Below are 27180 nucleotides of genomic sequence, written 5' to 3'. Positions count from 1 at the left end.
TTAGCTAATAAAAAATAACTTTCCTCCTTCTTCCAGGCATTATGACAATATATAAACCTTCTAAAGTCTTTGATAAGGCTCTACCTGTCTATAAATACACAGTGATATTAGGGTATCACTATGTGGACTTTGTCAAAATCCCTTGATAAAGCCAATATCATAAACAAAACTTCCCTGAAAACAATGAGGTCCTAGACCAAGCATGCATCTCCTAAGCCTTACAAATAACGGGGAGAAAGTTATTTCAATATGTAAATCGGTGACACTGTATAACTGACTGTGTGGGTTCTTTCTTGGTGACACTGTATAATATAACAGACTGTGAAGTTCAGCATATCTGGGGTTAGACTTATAAACCTTTCTGGTTTTGAAATCTTGAACAACGAACGTAACCTTCCTGAGGCTGTGTAGAATGAGAATAATAAAGCCTATCTCTAAGAGTAAGGAGGAGTCTAAGAGAGTAACCAAAAAAATAAAAAGAACTGAAAAAAAAAAAAAACTTGTGTAAAAGCACCCAGTAGCATAAGGCATCCTTATTAACAACACCCCAAAACTCTTCATTTTCAAAATAAAATGTCAATAATTTTTGTTTAAAAAAAAAAAAACCCTCCGAAGATCAACATGTGAGTCAGACTCCTTCAGACCCAAACTCTGTACAGCATATTTTAAAACATATGCTTTGCAGTCTCAAAGGCTGCATAGGGAAACAGAAGTCATCATACTATAAAAATATAATATTCTTCCTGTCCTCTCATTACACAAAATGAAGATATGTCTCATTCCATTGGCTATCTTTCTCCCTCTTCGACCTCTTCCTCCTGGATCCTTTTAATCAGCTTTCAAACATGCTTTGGTTAGTACCTCTCATCTTTAAAAAGCACAGGTATTTTTGGCTTCCACACTGTACCTTTATTCACCTTCACAGCAAAGTTTCTCAAAAAAGTTCTCTATTCTTTCTTTCTCCATTTCCTCATTTCCCAAAACTTTTTGTTTTACAATTTCAAATCCCTATTTAATTTTTAAAAAAACAATGTTATAGCAAGTACAACAAAAGATAAATAAAAACCTAATACTATCTTCCTCTTTTTCTTGCCCTATCCTCATTTTCCTAAAGTAATCAACATTAAAGTTTGGTGTGTATCCTTCCACACCATTTTCTATCCTCATATAAATCCATACAAACATTTATATAGATTGGTAAGGCTATTTGATTATTGACAGAAGCAGGAGCATAATTAATACTATCTACAATATGTGTTATTCATCTAACAATTTTTATGGAAATCCCTCTAGGTCAATTCATATGGATATAATTAATTCTTTTTGGTTTTAATTCCCTATTGATGGTCATTTGGGTAGTTTTCAGTTTTTTGACCCTACAAACATGCCTCAATAAACATCTTTACATACACATTTTCTTTGAATGAATTTTACCAACAGGGAAGCATTGCTGGTTCAATGGGCATGTGTATTTTTAATTTTATTAAGTGCACATTTACTTCTTTAACCCACTCTAATCTCACTTCTACCCCTATTATATCAGTAAAACTACTCCTGCCAAGGTGAACAGCACACTCTGTTGCGAAGGCCAGGAGACAATCCCCATTCCTCATCTACTCGACCTCCCCCAGCAACATGTGGCATCATTGACCTGGCCATCCTTCTTGAAACCACACTATCTTGCTTATCCCTTCTTTTGCTGGCTGTTCCTTCTCTTCTACTTGAGCAAATTTTGGAGCACATCCGACTCAGTTCTAGGTCTTTAGGTTCCAGGTCTCTAGGTTTTTCTTCTTCCTCTACACTCTATCACATTCTACCTCTTTTGAATCTAATCAATTCCTATCATTCTCTATGATAACTTTTCTTAAGTTTCTATTTCCAGCCCAGACCTCCTTTTTCAGCCCCAAACCTGTATATTCAACAATGCTCCTTGGAAGTCTCACAAGCTGAAGAACACATCTCAAATCCACTAATTTCTCTCTAACTCCACTGCCATTATCTTTATATATGCAACTACCACACCTGCTCTGCACTTCAACACAGGTCTCCCAACTTATCCCCCTGCTTCCCACTCCCACCCACCTCAATCCATTCCCCACAAAGGAGACAAGGTCAGATTATGTCACATCCTTGCTTAAAACCCTTCCCAGGGACAGCACTTTTGATAGACTGCTACTAGCTCTTTAATGTGCCTCCCACCTCCCAGCCCTGAACAACCTGGTCATTGCCTACCTCTTCCCTCTATCCTGGCAGCCACTCTGCAGCCAGAATGACTTCTCTTCATTTTTTAAAACAGGCCAAGCTCTTTCTTCCCAGGAGGTTTTCCTATCTGTCTCTGCTCCAAATGCTTTTCCTTTTTGTCTTTGCCTATCTAACTCCTAATCATCACTTAGGTCTGTGCTTAAATATCTCTTCCCTAAAAGATATCCTTGACTCACCACTTTAAATTGTATTCCTCTTTTATACCTTTACTGTCCATTTGTGCTTTTCCTTCGCTACATTTATAGCAGTTTATAATTCTTCATTTACAAGTAATTATTTTGTTTAATATCTGACTCTCCTACTAAACTATACAAACTCTATAAGGCCTGGGGATGTGTGTTCAAAATTCTCTACCTTAGCTCTAGTACCTAGCATAGCACTTGATAACTCTTAATATTTATTGAATAAATGAGGAAAAAATACTTTTATTTCATTTGCGAGATCAAAAATTTCATAGAGGAAGTGGCATTTCAGCTTGCTAAAGGAACAGATAGGATTTCAGGAGTGGATATGAGGGAAGAACATTTCAGAAAGAGGAAACTGAGACCAAATGTTTGGTACTAGTTAGAGTCTCCATAATCCAAAATTAAATACAACTCTGTCCCCAAGCATAAAATTGGAATCTCAATGTACAAAAGCAAAGCAGATAATAAAAAATGTCACCATTTTTTATTAAACAATAATTCTGCAACTAGTTCAAACTGACTCCTTTGCAACTTCTGTTTACCAGTGTTATCCCATTTCCCAGCCACATAAGGTTCCAAACTTTAAAACTCTTTTTGATGCAACTTCTTGTTTTTTCTCTATATTCCATCAGTCACAAAGTTTAACTGGTTTTTCTTTTGAAATGTCTTTGACAGCTATTTTCTTTCTCCATTTTAACCAAAGACACCCTAATTGAAGCCCCCTTCACTAATGGGATTACCTCAACTTTCTCCAAAATCAGGGTTTCTCAACTTTGGCACTATTGACATTTTCAGCTGGATGATTCTTTGTTGCAGGGAGCTGTCCTGTTCATTGCAGAATGTTTAGCAGCATCCCTGTCTTCTATCCACTAGATACCAGTAGTTCCCATCCCCTCAAAAATGCCTCCAGACATTGCCAAATGTTCTCTGGGATAGAGGGCAAAATCACTCCCAGTTGAGAACCACAATCCTAGATGACCTCACAGGAAAAGCCCTCTACTAAAAACTTAACACATCCGTGAAGCTAACTTAAGTTTCATCTTTTCTATGAAAACATGGATGCCTATCAACAAACAGATGCAGTTATTTAATTTTACAAATACAGGTAATCAAAACTCTATACAATAAAACAAATGAGAGACCATGGTTTGCTTATCAGCTCAACAAAGATTAAAAATAATGATAATGCCCATTGTTGATAAAGATGTGGAGAAATAGATACTATCATACACTGATGGGAATAAACTGGTACAATGCTTTTGGATAGCATTTAGTAAAATGTTTAAGATGATTATAATCCTTTGAGAAATTATTACTATTATTTTTTGAGACAGAGTCTCACTCTGTTGCCTGAGCAAGAGTGCTATGGCGTCAGCCTAGCTCACAGCAACCTCAAACTCCCAGGTTCAAGGATAATAATAAAATAAAACAACAACAAAAAAATATATATATAATCCTTTGACTCTGCATGTTTACAATCAGATAAGTGGGCAAAGACTACATTGCTCTACAACAGCAAAACAGGAAACATCCTAAAGGTCCCTCAATAGAGAACTAATATTAACGTTAGTTAATAACATTAATAAAAAACAGTGCATTTATAATATTGTACTATTGTTAAAAAGGATAAAGCAGATTTTTATGTACTAATATTGAATGACAGCCACAATGAATATAAAGATATATGTTCAAGGTTTCAAAATAGCATGTACTATATATATATAATTTTTGTAAAAAACATGCTAATGTATGATTTCACAAAGACTAGAATATATTCATAAAATATATGAATATATGTCAAAATATTTAATATTAACAAAATTCCAATAGTGAAATTATATTGTAAATAGAAGAACTGTTAAAATCTTCTTTAAAAATTTCTTGGAAAAGTCAGTTTATGAATCTTTCAGTTCACTTAAAGCAGGCTTATTACACATTCACCATATTTATTTCAAGAAAATATTGAAATATTTTTTCTTACCCATATTTTTGCCCTAGAGAAATCAATGGTAAAAAGAAGTTTACAGAGAAAAATATATTTTGTGCATGACAGCTTACCGGTGTGATACATCTATGACTCATACTGAAAATATGTCCCTTGAAATCAAAGAAAACAATATGTTTATACAAAGAATGTGCCCCAAAGTTCCCCAATAAAGAAAAGTGTTTAATCAAAATATTTGTTGACAGCTGGTTAGTGCTTATTCTAAAGGAGAAAAGAAAATCAGTGTCATTGTAGTCTTTTGTTTTGTGTATAAGAGCTGAAAATGCAAATGAGCCCAAAATGGAGACTCATTATCTGTTTTACACTTCAAGTGTGATTTTAAGCACTGTAGGTATATATACACACACACATCCAGAATACACATATATCTCAACAAACCATGCACATCATCTGTTCAGAACTGGGAAACGCATGCATGCTTCTACAACATTAAATGGAAGGCAGATGGTAGTCACTGATCAACAGACATAAAATAAAATCCTTCTAAATCCTACTCCAACAGTCCTTCTAATTTTTTTCTTTAGAAAAATATCAAGCAGTTTTTCATTACTGTTGATTTGCAACTCCAAAATTACAATGGGCAATGCAAAAGAGGATTTCAAAGAAGGAAAAATGTCTTTTGGCACAGATTCTCTTTCATAGTCTTAGGCAGGATATAACACTAACTTTGAAACTCATAGCATACTATAGTTTTATCAGTATCTAATGTGTAAATTAGCTCTTTCTATAACTGGAGATTTAGCTTTCAAAATACATAATTACTGATCATTTTAGTCTGCATCACATTTCCTTTACAGGGTGAGATGAACTAAAACAGCTGTTACATCCTAATAGCTTCATAATGTGCACAGAATTTCTATGACTATTAGAAATTAAACCTATAGCTTCCTATCAGGCAGAACATATTCATGTGTATATATGACCCACATTATTTGGAAGAACAATTATTAACTTATGAAATTATAATTTGAAACATAATGAAGTGAGGCTGCTAAAGAAAATATTACAGCTTTTAAAAGAGGTCAAAGCCACCAGTCCACTCCAATCAGCTCCCCCACCTTTCTTCACATCAATAAAGCACTTTGGGCTAAAGGGAGTCCAAGCGTTCAAGTTACCACCATTCCTTGCTGAGATCGAGCCCTCTATTTTCATACTGGAGATGAATTTTTAGAAGGTGAACCAAGCCTGGCCCTCTGCCCAGAATTTCTGGCAGCCGACAAGCAATCTGGTTTTACTTCTGGTCTACTCTCCCCTGAGCTAACCTTGTATCCACAGAAAACACCATGATCTAGGGAATGTGTACCATTTATAAATGATCACTGAGAAGCTCTGATGATTTTATTAACCATGGGACTTGTACTCACAGTTCTCTTTAAACATATTTTCTGCAGAAAGAAATATTATAAAATCTTGTTTCCTGGTATTTCCTTCTAACACTGGAAAAAATAGCAGTATTAAAAGGATATTTTCTAGAAAAATCAATTATTATATAGGCCCCTGCATTCAGGGATGTTAGAGGCCTAATGAGATTTGACAAGATGTCTGATGAGCAACTACTACCTAAGGAATATAAAGCAAGGTCCAGGAACCATAAAATAATTAGAAAAGTATACAAGATATATAACTAATGGCTAATTGGGCAATAAATGTTATGAAAGATCAGAGCAATCACTGCTAGGCAGTGTGGGGTAAAATTTGAATATACATAGGCCTAACTCTCCAGTGAGAGAATTATTAACTACTTAACCAATATCTTCTTTGGAGTAACGTTTCTAAGAACAAGCAGGATAGGAAAATGACTATGTAATTCAGAAATAAGTCTGTGTCCAAGTTTGTTTGTTTACCTCCAGTATCTAGCTGTTTCTCCATATTCTTGGTCTTCCAAAAACCAAAGTCAATGAAGCTTTATTCCACTGGTAACATTTTCTTTTTCCCTCCAGAAGCTGGATATGTTTCCCTACCCAGTTCCATTAATTCCTGGGTTTCCAGTTCCAGTTCCATGCTCACTTTTGTCTCTGCTCCTTGCTATCTACTTGATAGATGCAAGTCCATGCCTCATAGCTCAGAAACTGGCTTCCTGGCTAAGGTTTCCTAGTTTCCTAAACATCAGGAGAACTGCAGTACATCAAAACAGAGTCCTCAAGGAGATCCTGAATAGGAAAACTGATACACTAATGTTCATTTCTTCATATGCAACATGTACCCAACAATGTATTATTTTTCTAAGCAAAAGACATACTCGCTCATGTCCTGGCTCTGAAAAAAGAACTTTTCCTCACTTCTTGGGAATTTTTACTATTCTCTGTGACAATCTAATTTACAGTTCTTAACAGGGAGTCCTTTAATCTTGTTGAAAGAAATTTTTTAAAAATTAGTTTTAACTAAAACCAAGTCAGTCCCAGATACCTGACACAGTTATCAAGGTAACATAGTGAGAGAAGACTGTCACTTATGTACGTTCTCTGAGCTTAGGGACATAGGTCGGAGGTATGGGTGGGTAGATGGTAAATAGACAATTGTGAATAGTGAGACAAAAAAGGGCATTTTTCATCAGAACCAAGGATAAAGCTATAAAAGCAGAAGGATTCAATGAGCCAGAGCTTTGAGTAAAGGTTTAGATTTGGTCAAATCCAGTGTAGAGTCTACCCTTTCTAAGTGCCCTGAATATACAAAACATCCTTTATTCCTTATTTTGCCTACACAATCCCTTGGTCCTTTAAGACTCAGTTCAAATCCTCTCTTCACCTTGATAACTATGCTCCTGGATACCCTATATAGAATCTTTATTATTGCGCTTACCATATTTTACTTTACCAAGTTTTAGAAGGAAGTCATCCCCATTATATCATGAAATTCTTGAGAACAGCAACTGTATCTTATTCATCTTTTTATGCCTACCACCTAAAGTAGGTGCCTACAATATAGCAGGTGTTCAATAAATGTCTGTTGAGTGACTGTCTGAACAAATAAATCCTATATGTAGTAAAGGAATTTGAGAAGAAGAAGAGCATGAGAAAAAGGATGTTTAATGATCACCTAGGAAGGTGCTAGCTGAACTTAATCCTGGGCCTAACTGCTTGGGAAGCAACTGTTAGCAAAACCAAATATAGTTCTTGCTCTTCCAGAATGAAAAGGAGACAATAGCTGTTTGTGGTAATAATAACAGGCTATTAGTGTTATCAACATCATCTCATGCAATAGGCTTATTAAGATACCAATTTATTTTCTAAAATTATAAAATAAAATGCAAAGGACAACTCTGTTCTATCTGCTCATGTCCCAATCCCCCCACTACACACAAAAGAAGCCCAACCAACATGTTATTATCCTTTAAACAAAATAAAACAAAAGGCCTAGATTCAATTGAGTAACTTAAGCATAAACAGCCATTTCTCCAAGGTCTTACTGAACATAAAACACAGTAGTTTTCGGTTTTTTGTTTTGCTGTGTTTTTCCCCCTCATAAGAGGATTCTAGGTAAAAATAATAAATAGAAAATTTCTCAACTAAAAAAAAAATAGTGACTCAAGATGTGAAGAGACCCTGTAAAGAGAAATTTCATAATATATGGAACTTGCTTCTAAATACAGCTGAATGGCGGGGCGAGGTGGCTCACGCCTGTAATCCTAGCACTCTGGGAGGCCAAGGAGGGTGGATTGCTCGAGGTCAGGAGTTCAAAATAAGCCTGAGTGAGACCCCATCTCTACCAAAAATAGAAAGAAACGAATTGACCAACTAAAAAAAAAAATATATATATATATATACATATACATATATATATACAAAAAATTAGCCGGGCATGGTGGCACATGCCTGTAGTCCCAGCTACTCGAGAGGCTGAGGCAGTAGGATTGCTTGAACCCAGGAGTTTGAGGTTGCTGTGAGCTAGGCTGACGCCACAGCACTCACACTAGCCTGGGCAACAAAGTGAGACTCTGTCTCAAAAATAAATAAATAAACAAACAAACACAGCTGAAGCAAAACAAACTAGGAGTTAAAAACATTAGGTTAACTCTATAATAATAGTATATGATCTTACGGGGAACTAAGGGGCAAGGAAATTCAAAACTCTATTGACAAACTGACAAAACACACCTACATAAAGGATTGCTGCACACCCTTTGGAGCATTTTTAAAACAAAAACTTCCCCAATTGTTCATCATCATTATTAGTATACATATGCTTGGAGTCGGGCGGCCATGACCAGTACTAAAAGAATTTGGCCACGGCAGGCCCTGTCCTACAGCATTCCTGGAAACTGCTTCTCTCAAAGAGACAGCAAAAGCTTCTACTGGCCTCCATATCTATTCCTCCCACTCTAAAGCAGAGCTATTTCTTTACCTCAATTTCTGCAGCAGCAACATAATGAGGAGTCAGACAGACCTGGTTGCAAATTTAGCTTTTCTAAGACTCGATTTCCTCATTTGTAAAGTGAAGGAAGTGGTTCTGCTCTCTCATAGGGCTATTGTGAAAATCACATAATGTAATGATATGTGCCTGGCCCAAAAGGATGCTTAATAAATATTAGACTGTTCCTTTCCTATCCCTCCCCTGAGGTTCTGTAACCTTGTTTCTCTTTATCCTCATTCCTCCTTTTTTCTGTTTTCTCATTCCTTAAAAATATTTAGAGAATCTACCTCCTATTTCCTTTGAGTTATTCCTCTATTTATTTCAAAATCCCAAAGGAAGGTCTAAAAAAAAACTTATTTACATGAAACTGAATAACTGTACTACAGAAGCGTACATATCTCCTATGCTTTGCAGATGATGACTCAAGAGCTAGCTAGCACCTGAATGTACATCTATGGACTTTGGGCATAATTAATGCTCCACATCAGTAGAAAGACTTAAATAGTACAAATATTTTCACATGTTATTTCACAAATCACAGACTTCAGAACAATTTATATTTAAATATGGTTTTGCAAAAAAGCAATTTTCAAATTTTCTTTAGCTCCAAGTAAAATTGTTATAATTTAGTGACACCATGTGGCTACATTTTGCTTTGCATTCTTAGAAGAAAATGTTCCTCTGTATGCAGGGTTGCTCTATGCTAGTCCAATTATAATATCAAAGTTGTAGGTAGAGGGACAACTCTAAGTACGAACTAAAGCAATTGCTTTTTTAAAGTGAACCTATTCCTGTTTATTTTACATCTGAATAAGGCATTTTTTGAACTGTGAAGCTCTCCAATCACATGAAGATAGTAATGGCTCAACATAATTCTAGCTATGACTCTAAAGCACCCTGGTGAACCACTAAATAATATAAAAGTGTCTGCCTTTAAAAGTAAATAAATATATCAATACTCAGTTATGGGAGGTGGGGTGGAGGAACAAAAGAGAAAAGAAAGAAGACACACATGCTTTTATACAATGTTAATATGGTAGGGAAATAATGCTTCCATAAATAGCAATGCTTATTTCCTCATTTGTTTTATGTCTCATAGATCTACAGCACTGTGTAGATACTATAATCTAATGAGAATGGGTGAAAAAAAATTATGGTGTATCTAAGGACGGCAGGAATGAGGAGAGACCTGGAATGTATGGTAGCAATAAAAGAGATTAAAGTGCCTTATACCAAAAAACAGTACAGTTTTAGTATTCATCTAATGAGGCCTCCTGCAGTAGACCAGCTATTCCTGAATAACATTCAATGTACACCAAAGAAATCCTGAATATCTAAAACAATGACCAGAAAATATCGCTCCCTTAATCTCAGCCTAAAACACCCACCTTCCCTCTGTAGCCTTCCCCAACTACCCTATTTAAAATAACAACCTCCCCTAACCCCAGTCACTATCACAGTACCATCTTCACAACATTTATAATTACCTGATGTGTTCTTGACTATTTGTTTATATCTGTTTCTCCCAAATTCCATGAGAGCAGAAACCCTGACAGCCTTATTCAGGGCCAAGATGTCAGTATCAAGCACAATACATAGAACAAAGTAGGTGCTTATTTGTTGAATGAGTGAAGAATGAATCAACAGATGAATAAATAAAGAGAAATCTGTTTCCTTAGCTGGTGAAGCATGCCTAAATTTCTTGTTGTAAGTGAAAAGAGAACCATTCTAGTAAGATGTTTATCATCGCTTAGAGCCTCTAACGGTGACCCCTGTGTCTGGAAGACAGGCTGACAGATACTCTACGACACCCTTTTCTTCTATGACACATTTGGCACATCACAATTTCTCATTCTAAGAAAGGAATAAAAAAAAAGGAAGGAAAACTACAATCATTAAAACACTTTCAGCAAGAGTCAAATCACTAGGACAGAAAAGAGCATATGCTAGAATTCAGCTCATGACAAACATGGCCATTCATATTAGTGTGGTAAAAAATGATTATGGATAAATGATTTTAGTCAACTGACTATCCCTGCCTGAAAAGATATATGAAAAATATTCTGGCTGGATTAAATATTGAGATACAAATACTAAAAAAATAAGTGGTAGAAAAACTGTATGAAAATATAACACTCTTTTTTTTTAGATATGTGATGATTTTTTATTTATTTATTTTTTTGGAACACATTTTTTTTTTAATTTTAGCGACATTCTTTAATATTGGAGTGAGGAATACCCTTTTAACGTAATACCAAACCAGAAATCATAAAAGGACTGACAGATTTGAGTACATTTTTAAAAAAATAAAACTCTATATGGCATAAAAACCAATAAGACACTAAAAACTAGTAACAAAGTACACAATACATGACAGGCAAAAGGATAATGTCACATAAACACAAATGTATCAATGTATCGATATAAAGTTTTCACATGACAAAAAGAGAAAGATAATCATCTCAGAAAAAAATACAGAAGACAAAAATAAGCTTTTCATAAATAAGAAAAAACAAGTGGCCAGTATTAAAAGATACTTTAACTCACTGATAATCAAAGCAATTCAAAGCAAAATAAGACCTTTTTACAAATCATAAATTACATTGGCAAAATATTGACAATGTCTACATTGGTAAGAGTTCAGAGAAAGGAATTTTTATGTGCAATTGGTAGAAATCAGGTACATTTCCAGAGGGCAAGTTTTATCAATATTTAAAATATATACTATAATTTTATAGTGAGAGACTTTTCCATTTTGATGATTAAAAATAAAAGGAAAAAAATAAAAATAAAAAAAAATAAAAGGAAAGACAGAAAGAAGTCCAGTTTTGTGTTAACCGAGTTCATCCCTCCTGTGCCACATTGTTAATTGTCAAGTTGCACCCTTCTCAACACCCTTTCTGGCCTTGTCTTCAGTAAACTGTGATCCTCTGAATCTTCCTCTAATCTCTCCGACCAGCCCGAAGTAAATACCTCTGCCATCTATTCTTTTCTTTCCTCTCCCAACAGGCAAATCCTTGAAAACTCTGCTTTTGGCCCTGCTATTCTTATCCCTCAACTCCCAGGTTTTACACTAAGATCACACTTATAATTCTAACCCATGAGTCATATGCGCACTTTGAAGCCACCTCTATCAATTCACATCTATGTGTTCAAGTCTTCTCATATTCCAGCAATATTATATGGCTGCCAAATTAACAGCACCAAGTTGAGAAACAGTCAGAAATTTAAAAAAGCATCCCTAGGGTACTCAACATTCGCCACCCCTTACTAGCGTTTTCTGTTCAGCCCTGAGCTCCACAATCTGAGAACACTGTGGAAAGGACTGAGAGAGAGCTTACTATTATAGATAGCCAAGAAGGCAATTTGAAGGTTGCAGATTATGGATAAGGCAGAAATTGCCTTTCATGAGAAAGAGAAGACTGGCAAACATAGCATGGGTCTGAGGGCATATGAAAGACCAGACATAAATTGATGAGTCACTATTCTTCATCCATAGTTAGGGGCTGAGGGAGGTGATTGGTCTAAACTTTTGGCTACATAAAGCAGTCCCCACTTAATCCACAAAGCATTCCTAAAAAGAGTCCAGAAAGAGCTGATCATTTCTCTCCATTCACCGCTATGGATGGAACAACTACTCTGGCTTTGAAGCCTGAATTGATCCTTATAGCCGTTAGATAAGATCTGCTATCTTGGCCAGGTGAAAGCTGACTGAATTTCATTCCACAAGAGAAATGAATGGCAAACTTATGTTATATGTATTTTACCAAACTACAAAATGTTTTACCAAAATCAAAATATATAAAATATGCTAAAAACATACAAAAACGGGGAGGTTGTTAAGATAAAAAAAAAACCGTGTAAGGCACATTTTGGATTGCTATGCATGGACTGACCATATGGAAAAGTAGCAAGAAGACTAAGTTCTGATGTAAGAAACAGTGCCCTCATAGTGGGAGCTGCTACAGCCAAAGAAGATGGCAGGGATAACTCTCTGTCTCTGAGGGTCATACACCAGTTGGGAGTCTCCAAAATCATGAAAAAATAACTCAAACAACTGCTATTTATTGAGCCTCTACTTTTAGCCGGGCACTGTGCTCAGTACTTGTAAATACAATATGTCATCTAACTGTCCCATCAAAAATAAAGACGGTGTCATTATTCCTGTTCTTTATGGATTTAGATACCAGGGCTCAAGGAGGCACAATTCTATCACAATGCAAGTATGAGGTGAAACCAAGATTTGAGAAGAGCTCTATCTAACTCCACAGCCCATTGTTTTTCCACTATACAATGCTGATTCATATGCAGTTTAGCCTAAATGCAGAGACAGGACTGGGTAATTGCACATTCCCCAATTCATAGAGTACCTCTTCTTTTCTAAATGTATTAAATGTAATCTTTCATCAATATATGATACTCATATCCCTCAGGATTAACCTCAAAGTTCAGTTTCCTTAAAAAAACCCAAAGTAACCTTTATAAACAGTTCAGAACCATTTACCACGCCAGAGAGTAAATATATATGCATATTATTGTTAAATCAATAATATAGTCAGTGCCTTGATACCACAAAACCCATGTAACATTTATAGAGTACCTACTGGATACAAGGTCACAGTCTGAGTACCATGCAAGAATACTAAAAGATTAGGTCAGGCACAGTGGCTCACATACTTTGAGAGGATCACTTGAGGCCAGGAGTTTGAGACCACCTTGTCTCTATAAAAAATAGAAAAAGGAGCTGGGCATGGGGGAAAACACCTATAGTCCCAGTTACCTGGGAGACTGAGGCAGGAGGATCACTCAAGCCCAGGAGTTTGAGTTTGCAGTGTAACCCAGGCAACAGAGCAAGACACTGTCTCAAAAAAAAAGAATACTGAAAGATTAGAATTCATACTCCTTGCCTCCAAGAGCTTGTAATGTTACTATTAGAGGCAAGACAAACACACAAAGGACACTAAAGAACAAAGGTGACATACAATGCAAATTAACAAACGTAATACAAATTGAACACTTACATGCTAAGAAAATATTTATTTGCCCAGTGAAGTTCCTGGAAGAAGTGTATTTAGAACATTGCTTAGGTAGTCAATAAATGATTGTGAAGATAAGAAACAGCAAGCCATCCTTGAATAATCAATAGATACTTATTCTTAGGTTCATTTTAAAACACTATCAAAACCTAGTACAAAAGGTAGTTTATGAAGGAATGTAGTAATTAATATAAGTTAAAGTGGTTATAAATTTTTTAAAATTTTTCTAACCTGGATATCAAGATTCCTTCCTTTTCCTGCTATCACTATCTGTAACACCACATTGCTCAGTTTTTCTCAATCAGAGTTGGAAGCTGGTTATACCAAGACAACTACCATCTTGAATACAAGCAGGCTCCAAACACATAAAAACTAAACCAACAAAGTCAAGGCCAGATAGGATTGACAAAATAAGGAAACAAGGTATAAATAATGCTCATTAATAAATACAGAGGAAGTATTTTCTAAAAGCCAAGGATCATGACTAAAGGCACGTATTTCCCTCCATACATACAACAGGAGCTTTCAGGTGGGTAAAGCACACAAACTATCACAGCTGATATTATAATATATTCATGATGATTCATTCTAGAAGTCATGTTCCTGTTGTTTTAAATTAAATGCCAACACCAAGTCCTTCAGTCCATATCAGATGCTTTGATTGTTATGCTGCCTGCTTTGTAATCCCATACAACAGTAACAACCTGAGTCAATGCAGACTCAATCTCCTCCTCCATGTGGAGGCCCCTCTGTCACTCTCAAAGTATCCCTAGGCAGTTCTGAGATATGAAATCTTCACTCAATTTCTTGTCCTTCTCATTTTAATCCATTCAAAACTCCTCTGATAAAAGAGCAACCGTGAGACCTGAGATACTTTAGTCTCTCTATGGGGAAATAAAATTCATTTTCTTCATTTTCACACAAGAGGAACCCTGGGTAACAATATTATGTCCACTCATATCCATAATAAAAAAAAATGTAGGCAACATTCTTTACTGTGCCAGAAGCTGAAAGGTTTTGTGGAGTTCCTAGTGGAGGTAAGAATTCAGGCTTATGCTGTTAGATCGTAAGTTTCACAAGTACAAGGGTGACTTCTGAACAAGAGAATAAGTGCTTAGGGCATCCCCATCTCCTCCAAATCAGCCACAGTGGGAGGTCAGGAGGGGTCATGGGTGAGGGTGGGGAGGGGAGTGGGTAAAGGGCCAGCTCCACATTCTTCTTGGCTTACACTCACCATATCCTGTACCTTCTCTTCCTGCCACACCTGAGTAAATGAACCAATCACTTTCTGTCTTTGATCTTTTGACTTTGAGGAAAAAAACAGAATTTCATGGCCTTTAACCACGTTTCCCAACTCCCAAATTCATTAATTCATATATGTTTTATAGAATTTCATTGAAATGTTTAAATGATACCTTATTCCTAAAGGGAGAACATGAAGTATTAGAACAGTAGCTCTTTGATACTTTTTAAAAACAATCGTACCTGAGGCTGCAATACAAAACAACAATAAAAGCAGAGGTGCTCTGGTTGAAGGGAGAGTGTGAGCCTGGAGCCCCAATTGCTAGGCGTTCCTTGTCCCAAATCCAACCCCACATGAAACACCTGCTCTCTCAAACCCCATCTGATAACCATTGACCCAGGGAAAAACATGCGCACTGGCATTCAAAAATCTCCTCCTGGCCCTGGGCATTGCCAGAGAAGCCTCCAGGAGTATCTTTCATGGCTTTCATGGGAAGAACATACCCACTAGCTAACGATAATTCTGCTTTCAGTGTATAGCATGGAGTTTTAAAACCATTTCCACTTCTCAAATGTTCTTTCTTATTCACATGTCTATTACAAATATATGACACAAAACATTTTGGATAAATAGTTCCACAATATACTCTAAATATTAAGACATATAATTTCCTATATTTTCCCTAAGTTTTTTACTTCAGATGTGTTTGGTAGTTGATACCCTGAAAAACTCTTTTTCCATGAGATAGAAAAACACAATCTGCTTCCCAAAGTCCAAATCTCCTTACATAAAAAGCAAAATTATTAACCACGAGAACTAACCTGCAGACCCGGGCTGGAAAATATAACTTTTGCCAAGAACGACACAGATATTGAGAATGATCTATCACTCTGATCCAATCAAGTTCATCCATTGATACTTCAATGAAGTATGAATAAGACCTGTGAATCAAAAGGAAAAAAAACATATTAAAATAATACAAAGCTATACTTTTAAAAAAAGTTAAAAGCTACAGAAAAATATAGAATTCAATAATTGTATTTTCTTATTTGATTTTTTGTTTTTATTTTTGTTTTGAGAGACGGTTTCACCCTGTTACCTGGACTAGAGGGGCATGGCATTAGCCTAACTCACAGCAACCTCAATCTCCTGGGCTCAAGCAAATCTCCTGTCTCAGCCTCCTGAGTAGCTGGGACTACAGGCTCATGCCACCACACCCAGATAATTTTTCTACTTTTGGTAGAGATAGGGTCTTGCTCTTGCTCAAGCTGGTCTCTAACTCCTAAGCTCAAGCAATCCTCCTGCCTCAGCCTCCCAGAGTGCTAGGATTATAGTTGTGTGCCACCGCACCTGGCCAATAATTGTATTTTCTGCACAAATTCAGATAACAATGAAAGGTGTATACCTGCCTCTATTGTAGCATTCACCCACAATGCATTGAAATTATCTCTCAGTTTGTGTGTCTGCCTTATCAAATAATAAACTGCTTAAGAACAAGGACCATACCATATTTATCTTCATATCCCCAGGGTCTAGCACAGTGATTAGAATGTATCAGACACACAAAGCATTGGCTCCTTTTCAAACATGGCCAGATGCCTTTCCCATACCATCTTAGCAGATTAATAAATCCATGAGAAAGAGAAAGAACAGAAAATAGGGAAGGAGGAGACATGCCTTCTCCCTATCCCTTCCTGGGCAATGTGCTCAGCCTCCCATCTCAGGAGGAAAGCCAACTTGGAATGGTTCCCCACAGAGGCCAGCTTATCTCCTGCTACTTCCCAGTCTCCTACCATCCCACACATACAAGCAGTCTGCAAAAAAACAAATGACATGAGTGAAGAGATAAAGCATGCTTCTTTTGGGTACAACTTAAAACTTGCCAGCTAATAATCTGGCAATAATGAAAACAGCCTATCATCTTCCTCTAGCCAGCTACCCTGGACCATTACATGCTGGTCCCATACTCAACAAATCTATATTCCCCTGTCATGAACCAAATTTAAATTTGAGATGCAGTTATTACTTGTACTGTAATATCAACAGGAACAATCTCGAAAGATTTAGGTGACCATAAATGTCAGGCTGCAACCCACAGTTGTGGCCAGAAAAGGTCAGCTTATTTTGTGTCATCCCCTCATTTTCTACTGTCCCCTCACTCCCATTCATTTTATCGCTCAGTCTCAAACTGGTTATAACCTTTTATTGAACCTCTCTGGGTTATCAGTAATGCAGGATATAATTTTACAGCATGTCAGAATCTTTTTGGCTTAAGATTCTGAATTTTTCACCTTTGCTTAGAAAGATAACAATTTCTGTGAGAAAAGAACAGTTATGTGGTAAAGTTAAGTCCCCTGTGAATGTAATGTACACACTAAAACAAAGTGACCTATAAATATTTAACATCCTAGAAATGATAACTACTTTCAGTTTCAACAGACTAACCTTTTCTTTTATTATTTTTATACTAATTTCATTATTAATTAAATGAGTGAAATATGAAAAGCTTTTAGAACAATGCCTACCATATAAAAGTAATGAAAGTACTATATAAGTATTATTATTATACTGTTATTAATCAGAGACTCTTGGAAATGAGGTATGTGAATTAGCTCCACTTTGCCAATTAAACATCATATATCCAAAAATATATACCAGGAAATATATTCTTAATAAAAAAAGGAAACAGGGGGAGTAACCTGGGGACCGCAAGTACCCATGCACATGAGAAATGTTGACTTCCCTCATACTTGGCTCAAATGGTGTAAAAGCCCAGGGTGGTAGCCGGTGGTACTGACAAGAGAAACACATTACCTTGTAAAGCCTGCAGGGTATCATCACCATTACTATTAAGCCCCTCATGCCCAGACCTACAGCGACACGAACAGAATCTAGTTTATGGGTATGGAGGGTCTAGGTCAATGATAAATAGTAGTACAGGTGGCAGTTCATTTCTTGGTCACCCATACTGCTCTGGTACTACTGCCATCACGATGGACCTGGAAGCGACAGAGGGTGAAGTAACACAGTGGCTAGAAGGCAGGCAGTATTCTGAAGCCACTGAGAAATTGAGTGGGTTCCCAGTATAAAGCCCATCAAATATTTTTAAAAATTTGTTTTGAGGATGACGTTTATCCACACATTGAAAGACAATTTTTCTCTTCATCCATAGGATAAAATGCAATTGAAAAGTTATAATAGCCGGACACAATGGCTCATGCCTGTAATCACAGTGGCTAGGGAGGCTGAGGCAAGAGGACCATTTGAGGTCAGAATTTTAAGATCACCCTGAGTGACACAGCAAGAACCCATCTCTGGAAAAAAAAAAAAAAAACTAAAAAAACTTACAAACTTAGCCAGGCATGGTGGCCCACACCTGTAGTACCAGATACTTGGGAGGCTAAAACAGGAAGATCCCTTGAGCCCAGGAGTTTGAGGCTGCAGTGAGCTATGACTGTGCCACTGCACTCCAGCCTGGGCAACAGAGGGAGACCCATCTCGAAAAAAGACGAAAAAAAGTCACAATATCCAAAAGTAATGAATCAAGCAAATAAATAACCCATATGGTGGAATACCAGAAAACTATTACAAATAACATTTTAGAGGAATATTTTTTTAAAGAGTAGAATGTTCACAATACATAAATTATAAAATGAAGTTAGCTTTTTGTACATCTAATCTTTATTTTATAAAACTATGTTTATATAGGTTTCCATTTTGTGTGTGTCTATACATAATAAAAAAAAACCCTACTAATCAAATATATAAAAAGACTAGTCACAGGTGGTGAGATTATTAGCAATGTTGATTTGCTAGCAATTTTTATTTTCTTCTATGTGCTTTTCTACATTTTCTAAAATAAACACATACTCATTACTTTTATAAGCATAAAGAAAACAAAAAATGTTACCTATTCTTTAAAAAATATCCTTTAACTCTTTCCCCAGAACTAATCTTTAAGAAAAATAATAGGGTGATCACAAAGAAATAAACCATCAAAATCTGTAAAACCAAAGTAGATGACCACAAACCTAGGTTGTCATGCCAATGACTCACCGGCTATCCCGGTCCCACAGGAGTATCCGTATGTGATTGATAATGGATGGCTGACCTAGCTTAATTTCGATGCCTGAACGGCAGTCATCATCAATTGGGTGCCTAGAAAATCCATGATCCAAATCATAATTTTGAGTATCACCATCTAATAAGGCAGACTTCAGCTCCCCTTTTACAACCTGGGCTCCATACTTCATAGTTGCAATGTTTTCTTCTGGTACTACAGTTCAAAACAGAAAAAACAAGGTCAATGGTTACCTACTAAGTTATTCTACATTTTGGGGGATAGAAAAATTAGATTGTATAATTCTATATATAGTTGACTCTAGTATTTGCATTTAATTTAAAAATGGCATAGTTTTATGGGGATAGACAATATGGAATGTCTATGAGGATTAAGACACCATTCAGAGTTTAAATTTAATGTCACTATCACAGCCACAAAAGTACCTAGGGATTAATGTTATTTTTTAAAAGTTAATAATACTAAAAAAAAAAAAAAAAAAGCATGTACTAGGACAAACAAATCAGCTCTGCCGAGCCCATTCTATTAGTAGCTTAAATTTCATATCTACTGAACAAAAATAGCATGTAAGATGACCTGTACCTGCCATCTGGACTGAGGACAATGTACAAAAGCAAAGCAAACAGGTCAGACATCTGATAAACAACAGAAAGAAAAGGTTCCAGTATAGCACAGTGATAGTTATACATGGACTGCTGAATCAATATAGCTTAAAGAAAAAGATTATGTTTAAAAGAAGATATATTTTTACTTCACTTGAGAATTTTTAAAAATAAACATTCAGATAGTCTGTCATCAACATCAGTATTGTGGTTATTATTAAATCCCCTCCCTCTCCAACATTAGATTTACTAAGTGCCATATATCCCTGGGAAGGCCTAGATGCAAACTCTGCTTCACAGATCTGGAACCTGTCCTCCTAACACTCTAAAACACACTCTCCAGGGAGAGACGAGAGGCTGAATAATGTTAAGACTTTGAAGAGTCAGAGTTTAAATAGTGGCTCCATGTTTAATCAAGTGTATCACTTTGGAGAAGTTACCCTCTCTAACCTTCAATTTCTCAACTGGGCCATATCTATCCCCCAGGTGTTTTTGTTTAAGGATGAAATGAGATGATGTCTGTAAAACACATAGTAAGCTCTAAAAAAATATAGCCATTACTATTATAAAACATACATATTAAAAAGTACTTTGCAAGAAAACTATGTAAGTTTACAAACTATAAATAAATACTGGATTCTCACAGAACACATACATCTTGGCTGTGTGATCTGAATAGTGCAAAGTGTGAGCTATAATCAGGCTCTTAGGGAAAAAGATGATAAGTAATTCACCACTGCAGATTTTTTGAGAAAAAAAAAATTAATTTCAAATGAAGACAGGTAAAGAGAGTGGCTCCAGAAGAAGATAATAAATGCAGCTGAAAAATGGAAGCTGGCGTGGGGTTCAGTCAACTAGCAAAAGACAGAGGCAACTCAGCAAAAACAAAACAATCCTAGTCATGCTCAACTTCTTACCACCAGAAGTTTAAATGCCATAGATTTATAACTTTCTAAGTTCTATCAGCTTGTGATAACATCTACAGTCTTCCTATTTATTTACCAAATCTTATATAATGTATATTATGTGCTAGAGTCCAGACACTGTTCTAAGCACTTTGCAAATATTAATTCCTTTGATTTACTCCTCATTAATAATCCTACTCTTATGTCCATTTTGCAGATGAGAAGTGGAGGCAGAGAAAAGTTAGATGTACTTACTTGCCCAAGGTATCAGAGCTAGCAAGTAGCAGAGTTGAGATTAGAACCCAAGCAGTTGTCTCCAGGGGCCCTGTTTTTATAATAACGCAATGCTTTGCAACCTCCCTCATGAAGGGTTTCTGATGGATGACAATACCTTTCCCCTCTTTCTAACACCCACTTTCCTCTAAGGTTGCTTAAGACCTACAGGGAAGAAACAGCCTGGTATAGTGGGAAAAAAAAAGTTGTACTTAAAGTGAAAAAATCAAGTTTAAGACTCAGGCATTATCACTCACTACCCCTGAGTAAGGCCTTTTAGTCTCTCTGAATCTGTTTTCCCATCTAAAAATAATACTTTGCCCAACCCACCTCACAGGGTTACTGTAAAAATTACACTACAAATAATATATGCTAAAGTACAGTGTAAGTATAAAGCATTCATTCAGTCAAAAAGCACCTTCTGAAGACTCAATCTGTACCAGTTACTGTGTAAGGCATTGGGAGGGACCTCGTGAACTCAACAAAGATAGGCCCTCTCCTCCTGAGGCCTCCAATCTAGAGATGAAGCAGTTTACGAGCAAGCAAACAAAAGCTTCGAATCTGTGTCTTACAGGCATCACTGATATATAACTACTTGGTAAAAATAAACATTTTTTCCCCTTCTTTAGGTATAAAATGTGGAAGAACAAAGTCTGCTGCTGCTGACCCCTGGAACCCTCTCCTCCAGTTCTGACACCATGAGTCAGGACTAAGCCAAAGGGAACACCAAGCTTTCAGATTTATAAACTAATGTCACCTTTTGATTTTCTCTAAATATAAGCTTCTTAAGCACTAAAATTTATCAAGCTAGGGATGACATACTAAGCACAAGAATTTCAAGTGACTAAAACTAAAGTCTAAAATGAAATAAAATTTCTACCACAAATTTAAGTCTTCTTTTGAAGTTTACTTCAAGAGTACTTGAGAACTTTTCTAACAATTCTTGATATGGATTCATTCCCTGAGAATATCTTTCACTTCAAAATGGTGAACTTTATACAAGTGGAAATTCTCTTATGGTAACTATACTATGAATATCTCATTGGATAAAAATACAACTCCAAATACTTTTTGTAAAATCTATAATTAAGTGATGAATTTAATCACTTAATTTAATCACAGGAAGAGTGATCATGAGAAAATTCAAATCATAATAAAATGATTCAAACCATAAATATTCTCAGTGCCTGTATTTGTTTATCAGTAGAGAAAAGAGTTCTCAAAATATACAAGGTTGTAGGGATTAAACAAGACAGTAATAACAATCATAATATTTTTACACTTGCAATTTTTAATGCATTTTACAAACATTAAGCAAAAAAATTAAGCTTTGAAGCTCTACAGCTAGGTAGAAACAAGCCAATTATTAGAAAGAAAAACTAAGGAGAAATGAAGGAGGAACTGCCCCTAGTTACAGAGGCCGAAAATCTGAGTGATGCTGAGTTGATTACCCTTTGTTTTTCTTTCATTGCTTTATGTTATGTCTTAATCATCTTCTATTGAACTCTCTACTACATGTAAGTTGAGATGGTTGAATTCACCTTGATGGCTTATTGGGATCCAGACTTAGTTCTCTGCCCACTGCAATCTACTTACCCAATTCTGTCACTTAAATAATCTTCTACTCCCTACCTCGACCTCCCCAAAGAATGTATGGATCCTCCCTTCCTGTGAATATTCCCCCGAAACCATAGCATTACAAATGACTTTCTCAACAACTCCTACCATACCTTAACTTTCCCCATTGTCTTCATTTTCTGCAAGCCTCTTTTCCATATTGGAAAGACTGGTACTCAGATACACCACAGAAGGAAAATAAAAAAGAAGCCAGGCAGGAGAACCTATGGAACACCATTCCCCTCAAGAGACATAAGACCAGCACTTTGGTTCCAGCTCTGGTCCTGATTTTACTTGGTAATTTAGGAAAGTTGCTTGGAAAGATCACAGAGCTGAAAGGACCCTCAACCTACTCATTCAAAGAAGAAAAATGTCCTAAGCTGCCTCCTATGTGCTGGTCACTGTACTAGACTCACCCTTCTGGAGCTCACCATCTAATGAGACAAGAGCACATATATAGACACTAAATGCCTCCAAAGAGGAAAACTTATTAGAGATGATTTATAAACCCCCTACTTTAGAGATGAGACTTTCCCTATCACAGCAAACTACAGTTGGGAAAACACAGTAGTATCATAAGTCAAAGAGTTTTCAAAGTATTAAAGGTTCATTATTGTTATTACTGTTTTTATATGACAGGTGAAACGAATTTAAAGTCTAGTTTAGAAGCAAGGGATGGATTCATTCAGTCACTCATTTATTTAAAAAAAAAAGTCTAGATTCAGGCACTGTGCTAGGTGCTGGAGAAACACAGACAAAAAGACATAATTATAGTCCTCCAGAAGCTCAGTCTAGTAGGAGTCTAAGCAAATAAACCAACAATGATAATACCACAGTGGCAAGCTCCTTAGTATGAGGAATGAAAACACACACACACACACATTAACCAATAATTTAACTTATCAGTCCTATGAACAGATTGACTTTTACTCAATAAGGAAATCTTGAGAATAGAATTTGTTATGTGCTCCCTACTATAAACATGCAGAAACAAGAAATTACTGTTCTTTCCCAGCCTAAAATCTAAGATGTATAAAACAAAGTATAACTTAGCCTTAATAGAAAAAGCACTAAACTTCAAAACAGAAATATTTCTACAGCTATGATAAAACTATAGGTCTTAATATGGTACAAGTAGTTCAAATATCTTAAGGAAAAAAAACTTTATTAAAAAGTTAATTTTCTTTCCCCAACTGTATAGAAGAATGTTCATCATCATATATGTATGCATAAAACTAGTGTAAACTACCTTCCAGAAAGACCAACCATCACAGGTAAGTTAAAAACACCCTTTGAATACACTTTTCTTTTTTAAAGAGGGAAAAAAAAAAATCTCTTTGATTTAGTAAAAGCCTCAGGATGTGCATCTTTACAAATTAAACTTTCCAGTAACCAATGATAATGAACTCAAAGAAAGAAAAAGCATTAGTGTCTATGTCTCAGCCCCAAGATAGAACCTTTCTACATTTCATGAAAAGTCCCCAAAGACACAGAACCTACACCTAGGGAAGAACAACAACAAAAAATTCTGTCAATAATTTCAAAACAAGCAGACCTATCTTTCCAAATCAGCCCAATAACAGCTCTGAAATTTTAGATCCTTTCTAACAGTGAAGAAATCTGATTAAAGAAAATAATGATATGAATGTTTAGAGAACATTTACTTAGAAAATACCTGTTTTTTAAGGATCGGATAGGAAAGTGTTATGCTTCCTTAGTATTTATATAACTGGTTTTACTATTCATATTCTTTAAAAGTCAGGAAAAGCAGACTGCTATTTAATTATTACTCAAGTTTAGAAGTTAGATAAAAGACTCCCAAACATAATATAATCTCTTCCTAGAGCTCCCTATAAATTACTTCAATACGAAGAATTTAACCTTAGTGAGCAATAATCTCAGTAAGTGTATCATTCCAGCACTGAGTGCCTCAACTGGCTGAGTATTCCCTTTCACAGCTAATCCCATGGGTATAAGCCAGGTCTTACACTGATCAGCTGATCAATTTCAACCTACCAGTAACTACGTAAAATGTCCAAAACATCTCCTTACTTCTGCAACCATGTCCCATGCCTATTCCTATAACAGCACCTCAAATCAAATATAAAAAAAGAGGGAAAAGGAGCTTATATAAAAGAAGATATGACAATGAATATTTGGAAAGTCTGAAATTAATAACTCATCTTGTTACCTCTCCAACCTCTATCCTCCTACACTTTATCCAAGTCTGACCCTCTAACTAGTACCACTCTCTAGCACTTCTAATTTCTACATGGATCTCTCCCAAACTATTCTCTCTAGCTACCATATACTATTTCTCTACTACCTTTCAACCCAATTCACAAATCAGAGAGGCAGCATATTATATATATCTACTATTTTTTCAAACATTCACAGTTTCATTCACTGTGCAGATAGTCTTCTGTGCAGACTACTCACCAACTCACCCCAATTTATATACAAAAGTTGTTCTCAATTTTCATTCTCCTTGACCTCCCAGCATCATGATATACCACTGACCACCCTCATTCATATAAAAGCTCTCTCCTCTGGTTGGCCTCCATAATTCTCTTCTAAATATCTTCCCTCCTCTCCAACTCCTCTTTCTCTACCTTAAGTCCCCTGGCTGTAGGTCTCCAAGTCTCAGACTTTGATATTTACTTCTTTCTCTATATTCTAGCCCAGGTTTCCGTACTTTTATCACCAGCTTTGACTGCTTCCTAAACACCAGTAATTTGTTGCTATTTCCTATTAGACATTTCTCCTTGCATTCATTCACCAAGTACCTGCTATATGCTATTCACTGTGTTAAATGTTCAGAATACAAAGATCAATAAGGCCTACAAAGATTATCTCTGCCTTCAAGGATCAAAGACAAGTAAACAAAAATGTTATCACATGTGATCAATGTGAAAATTGTCACACAGATATACAGAGACGAAAAAGAACATATCAATAATAATAATAATATAAGAATGGCTTTCTAAATTGAGCTTACACATTATTTGCACACATTTCAATTAATTCTTATAACAATGCTAAGAGATATAAAAATCAAAGATAAAACTCCTTAAATAATTTAATACCAGACCATACAACTAGTAAGTGACTAGATCAGGATTTAAAGTCAAATTTATCTGGCCTAACACCTATACTTTTCTTCTATGCCCAGTGAAAAGTAATCTAGGTCTGATGAGTTAGGAGAGAAGTCTAGGTTAAAAACACCTATTTAAGATCAATCAGTATTTCAAAAGAGTGTTTGAAGCCATGGTAAAGAAGAGATCACTCAGGGAAATAACTAGTATGAAACAGAACTTACAACTTACATGTCCCAGAAATCCTCAAACTCAATGAATTTAAAAACAAGCTCAGCATCTTCATAAAAGTACTGTTATTTCTTGGACTCTAATACATAGCTACTTTTCAAATTTTAACATTTTTGAAATTACAACACACATCATAGTGTGTCATGGTTTAATTTGCACTATTGTTTCCTTTCTTAGTGGTACATAAAATAACGGTGCCTCAGAATTTATGGTTTCTTAGATTTGATAGAATACGGTAACTGTCTCCTAAACTTAATCCCCAAATTTAAATCTGGTGAATCATCAAGATCTAATTTTTTTCCATGATATCCCTTCCTTACATCCATTATTTTCCATTTTCCCTGCCATCAATCTGATTTAAGGTTGTATCAATTGTGCAAAAATTAAATACGCACCTCATTGGTCTCCCTGAATCCAGTTTTTCCCTATTCCAAATCCTCAAGCACATCATCGTAGATAAATCTTTCAAAACTACCACTGTACATATGCTACTCTCCCTCTCTTAAATTGGCTCCTCACTGCATATAAAGGAGATTATAATCTAGTTTCAAAGACTTCCATAATTTGGCTTGAGCTGACCTTCACATACTTTGTTATTAATTAATATAAGCCAGCTACTCTAATCAAGGTCTTCTATTCATGGTGCCTCAGATGCTCTAACCTCTCTCTATTACCCTCACCAGTCTTCCCATGTGAAATTCACCCAACCCTGATGCCATTCAAATCAAATGTCAAGGTTCAACTCAAGTTTCATAACCTCTACGAAATCTCCCTCCCTCATTCCAATCATTACCTCTTCTGAAGTTCCATAACATGTACCCTCTTGAATACTGTTGTATAACTTTTCAAGGCAGTTATGACTTATTTCCACAATGAAATTAAAGGATCAAAGACAGAGACTATGTTTTACATTAATGCAGCATAGTTTAGTGGTTAATTACACAGCCTCTGGAGCCAAACTACATGGATTTGACTCTGAGCTCTGCATCTTTCTGTGTGACCTTGGGAAAGTTACTTAACCTCTCTGTGTTTCCATTTCCACATTTGTACAATGAAGTCAAAAATAGTACTCACTTCAAAGGGGCATTCTGAGAATTAAATAGTCATGTAGGACCTATTCTTGATACATAGTAAGCCCTTTAAAATTGCTACTATTTTCATTAAGAAAAATCACATTAAGTGGTGATTAAGTGTTGGAAATGCTACATAAGTGTTAGCTACACTACGTATGTTACATAAATGTTAGCAATGATTGTTGTTATTTAGAAGCTACATGCTCATGGTACCTAAAATAG

The 27180-nt window shown here is 35.9% G+C and overlaps 1 protein-coding gene across 1 annotated transcript in view; it reads right to left on the bottom strand.

Annotated features, from left to right (window-relative positions):
• BTBD9 (BTB domain containing 9) overlaps positions 1-27180 on the bottom strand; it is a 390983-nt gene that overhangs the window by 318448 nt on the left and 45355 nt on the right. The window contains exons 5-6 of the mRNA XM_012746790.3: positions 19138-19357; positions 15903-16022 (exon numbers count right to left, since the gene is read on the bottom strand). Of these exons, the coding sequence (XP_012602244.1) occupies positions 15903-16022; positions 19138-19357 (340 nt within the window). The remainder of the gene's footprint in view (positions 1-15902; positions 16023-19137; positions 19358-27180) is intronic.

The sequence above is a fragment of the Microcebus murinus genome, chromosome 5 (genome assembly GCF_040939455.1).
Source record: "Microcebus murinus isolate Inina chromosome 5, M.murinus_Inina_mat1.0, whole genome shotgun sequence".
In the NCBI taxonomy this organism is placed as follows: Eukaryota; Metazoa; Chordata; class Mammalia; order Primates; family Cheirogaleidae; genus Microcebus; species Microcebus murinus.
Note: the sequence above shows the minus strand (reverse complement) of the source record. Positions and strands in the feature narration are given on the sequence as shown.